This window comes from Homarus americanus, unplaced genomic scaffold, assembly GCF_018991925.1.
Source record: "Homarus americanus isolate GMGI-L3 unplaced genomic scaffold, GMGI_Hamer_2.0 scaffold46531, whole genome shotgun sequence".
Lineage (NCBI taxonomy): Eukaryota > Metazoa > Arthropoda > Malacostraca > Decapoda > Nephropidae > Homarus > Homarus americanus.
The window spans coordinates 650-5238 of NW_024749368.1; the positions used below are offsets into that span (position 1 = coordinate 650).

The 4589-nt window shown below is 45.6% G+C and overlaps 1 protein-coding gene across 1 annotated transcript; it reads left to right on the top strand.

The window, feature by feature from the left end:
* Positions 1–3223: 3223 nt before the first annotated feature.
* LOC121853355 (polysialoglycoprotein-like) lies at positions 3224–4369 on the top strand (the record flags this gene model as incomplete). The annotated part of the gene is made up of 1 exon (XM_042347426.1): positions 3224–4369. A coding segment is annotated over one exon (1146 nt), but the record flags the coding sequence as incomplete, so codon positions are not given.
* Between the last annotated feature and the right edge of the window lie 220 nt (positions 4370–4589).

Sequence of the window (4589 nt, forward strand, 5' to 3'; positions counted from 1 at the left end):
TACTATAATGGTGTTACTATAATTTGTTACTATAATGGTGTTACTATAATGTGCTACTATAATGGTGTTACTATAATGTGTTACTATAATGGTGTTACTATAATGGTGTTACTATAATATGCTACTATAATGGTGTTACTATAATGGTGCTACTATAATGGTGTTACTATAATGGTATACTATAATGCACTATAATGGTGTTACTATAATGGTGTTACTATAATGGTGTTACTATAATGGTGCTATAATGAATTGTTACTATAATGGTGCTATAAGGTGCTTACTATAATGGTGTTACTATAATGGTGTTACTATAATGGTGTTACTATAATGGTGCTACTATAATGGTGTTACTATAATGGTGTTACTATAATGTGTTACTATAATGGTGTTACTATAATGTAGTGTTACTATAATGGTGCTACTATAATGGTGCTACTATAATGGTGTACTACTATAATGCTATAATGAGCTTACTATAATGGTGTTACTATAGTGTTACTATAAATGTGTTCTACTATAATGGTGTTACTATAATGGTTACTATAATGTGTTACTATAATGGTGTTACTATAATGGTGCTTACTATAATGGTGCTACTATAATGGTGCTACTATAATGGTGTTACTATAATGGTGCTACTATAATGGTGTTACTATAATGGTGTTACTATAATGGTGCTACTATAATGCTACTATAATGGTGTTACTATAATGGTGTTTACTATAATGGTGCTACTATAATGTGTGTTACTATAATGGTGCTACTATAATGGTGTTACTATAATGGTGTTACTATAATGGTGTTACTATAATGGTAAGCTACTATAATGGTGTTACTATAATGGTGTTACTATAATGGTGCTACTATAATGGTGTTACTATAATGGTGCTACTATAATGGTGTTACTATAATGGTGCTACTATAATGTTACTATAATGGTGCTACTATAATGGTGTTACTATAATGGGTGCTACTATAAATGTTTACTATAATGGTGTTACTATAATGGTGTTACTATACTATAATGGTGCTACTATAATGTTTTACTATAATAGTAGCTACTATTTGGTGCTTCATAATGGTGTTACTATAATGAATGTACAAGTGTTACTATAATGGTGCTACTATAATGGTGTTACTATAATGGTGTTACTATGTGTGCTACTATAATGGTGCACTGGTGCTACTATAATGGTGTTACTATAATGGTGTTACTATAATGGTGTTACTATAATGGTGCTACTATAATTTGGCTACTATATGGTGTTACTATAATGGTGCTACTAATGGTGTTAATTAATGGTGCTACTATAATGGTGCTACTATAATGGTGTTACTATAATATGTTACCATAATGGTACTATAATGAAGTGCCTATAATGGTGCTACTATAATGGTGCTACTATAATGGTGTTACTATAATGGTGTTACTATAATATCATAATGGTGCTACTATAATGGTTACTATAATGGTGTTACTATAATGGTGCTACTATATGGTGTTACTATAATGGTGTTAACATAATGGTGCTACTATAATATGTTACTATAATGGTGTTACTATAATGGTGTTACTATAATGTTGCTACTATAATGGTGTTACTATAATGGTGTTATCACAATATTATGTTACTATAATGGTGCTTACTAAATGGTGTTACTATAATGGTGTTACTATATTAATTATTTACTATAATGAATTGTTACTATAATAGTTGCTACTATAATGAATTGCTACTATAATGGTGTTACTATAATGAATTGCTATATAATGAATTATTTACTATATTAATTGTTACTATAATGGTGTTACTATAATGAATTGTTACTATAATGGTGTTACTATAATGAGTTGTTACTATAATGATTGTTACTATAATGAATTTACTATAATGGTGTTACTATAATAGATTGTTACTATATTAGTTGCTACTATAATGGTGCTACTATAATGGTGTTACTATAATGGTGTTACTATAATGAATTGTTACTATAATGAATTATTTACTATAATGGTGTTACTATAATGGTGCTACTATAATGAATTGTTACTATAATGATTGTTACTATAATGGTGTTACTATGATGGTGTTACTATAATGGTGTCAAGTTCCACACCACAGTAGAGGACCTGTCTGCTTTGTCAGGTCCCACACCACTAGAGAGACCTGTCTGCTGTGTCGGTCCCCCAGCACAGTGAGGACCTGTCTGCTGTGTCAGGTCCCCACAGCACCGTAGAGGACCTGTCTGCTGTGACAGGTCCCCACAGCACCGTAGAGGACCTGTCTGCTGTGTCAGGTCCCCACACCACAGTAGAGGACCTGTCTGCTGTGTCAGGTCCCCACACCACAGTGAGGGACCTGTCTGTGACAGGTCCCCACACACAGCAGAGACCTGTCTGCTGTGTCAGGCCCACCACCGTAGAGGACCTGTCTGCTGTGTCAGGTCCCCACACCACAGCAGAGGGACCTGTCTGCTGTGTCAGGTCCACACCACAGCAGAGGACCTGTTGCTGTGACAGGTCCCCACACACCACAGTGGGGACCTGTCTCTGCTGTGTCAGGTTCCCAGCACCGTGGAGGACCTGTCTGTGACAGGTCCCCACACCACAGCAGGACCTGTCTGCTGTGTCAGGTCCCCACACCACAGCAGACCTGTGCTGTGTCAGGTCCCCACATCACCGTATAGGACCTGTCTGCTGTGTCAGGTTCCACAGCACCGTAGAGGACCTGTCTGCTGTGACAGGTCCCACATCACCGTAGAGGACCTGTCTGCTGTGTCAGGTCCCACACACAGTAGAGGACCTGTCTGCTGTGTCAGGTCCCCACAGCACCGTGGGGACCTGTCTGTGTCAGGTCCCACCCACCGTGAGGACCTGTCTGTTGTGTCAGGTCCCCCCAGAGGACCTGGAGACAGGTCCCCACACCACCGTGGGGGACCTGTCTGCTGTGTCCGGCCCCACACCACCATGAGGACCTGTCTGCTGTGTCAGGTCCCACACCACCGTGAGGACCTGTCTGTTGTGTCAGGTCCCCACACCACCGTGGGGACCTGTCTGCTGTGTCAGGTCCCCACACACCATAGAGGACCTGTCTGTTGTGTCAGGTCCCCACACCACCGTAGAGGACCTGTCTGCTGTGTCAGGCCCCCACCACCGTAGAGGACCTGTCTGTTGTGTCAGGTCCCCACACCTGCATGAGGGACCTGTCTGCTGTGTCAGGTCCCACACCACCGTAGAGGACCTGTCTGCTGTGTAGGTCCCCACACCACCGTAGAGGACCTGTCTGCTGTGTCAGGTCCCCACACCACCGTAGTGGACCTGTCTGCTGTGTCAGGTCCCCACACCACAGTAGAGGGCCTGTCTGCTGTGTCAGGTCCCCACACCACCGTAGAGGACCTGTCTGCTGTGTCAGGTCCCCACACCACAGTAGAGGACCTGTCTGCTGTGTCAGGTCCCCACACCACAGTAGAGGACCTGTCTGCTGTGTCAGGTCCCCACAGCACCGTAGAGGACCTGTCTGCTGTGTCAGGTCCCCACACCACCGTAGAGGACCTGTCTGCTGTGTCAGGTCCCCACACCACCGTAGTGGACCTGTCTGCTGTGTCAGGTCCCCACACCACAGTAGAGGGCCTGTCTGCTGTGTCAGGTCCCCACACCACCGTAGAGGACCTGTCTGCTGTGTCAGGTCCCCACACCACAGTAGAGGACCTGTCTGCTGTGTCAGGTCCCCACACCACAGTAGAGGACCTGTCTGCTGTGTCAGGTCCCCACAGCACCGTAGAGGACCTGTCTGCTGTGTCAGGTCCCCACAGCACCGTAGAGGACCTGTCTGCTGTGTCAGGTCCCCACACCACCGTAGAGGGCCTGTCTGCTGTGTCAGGTCCCCACACCACCGTAGAGGACCTGTCTGCTGTGTCAGGTCCCCACACCACCGTAGAGGACCTGTCTGCTGTGTCAGGTCCCCACACCACAGTAGAGGACCTGTCTGCTGTGTCAGGTCCCCACACCACAGTAGAGGGCCTGTCTGCTGTGTCAGGTCCCCACACCACCGTAGAGGACCTGTCTGCTGTGTCAGGTCCCCACACCACCGTAGAGGACCTGTCTGCTGTGTCAGGTCCCCACATCACCGTAGAGGACCTGTCTGCTGTGACAGGCCCCCACACCACCGTAGAGGGCCTGTCTGCTGTGACAGGTCCCCACATCACCGTAGAGGACCTGTCTGCTGTGACAGGCCCCCACACCACCGTAGAGGACCTGTCTGCTGTGTCAGGTCCCCACAGCGCCGTAGAGGACCTGTCTGCTGTGTCAGGTCCCCACAGCACCGTAGAGGACCTGTCTGCTGTGTCAGGTCCCCACAGCACGTAACGGCAGGAGGTTCGCCTCGTTAGGTGGGAGACGTGTGTGTCAGGCGAAAAGAGGGAAGCGTCTCTCTCGGTCGATCGGTCTCGGGTCTGAGGTCTTGGGGTCTCGGATCAATGGTCTCGGGTAATATATTTAAGTACAATAATAACGGGACGGCCATCTAACTACTCGGATCCTCATTTCCGCCACATAAGGGTCCAGTTTACCATATAAGTCGGCCCCC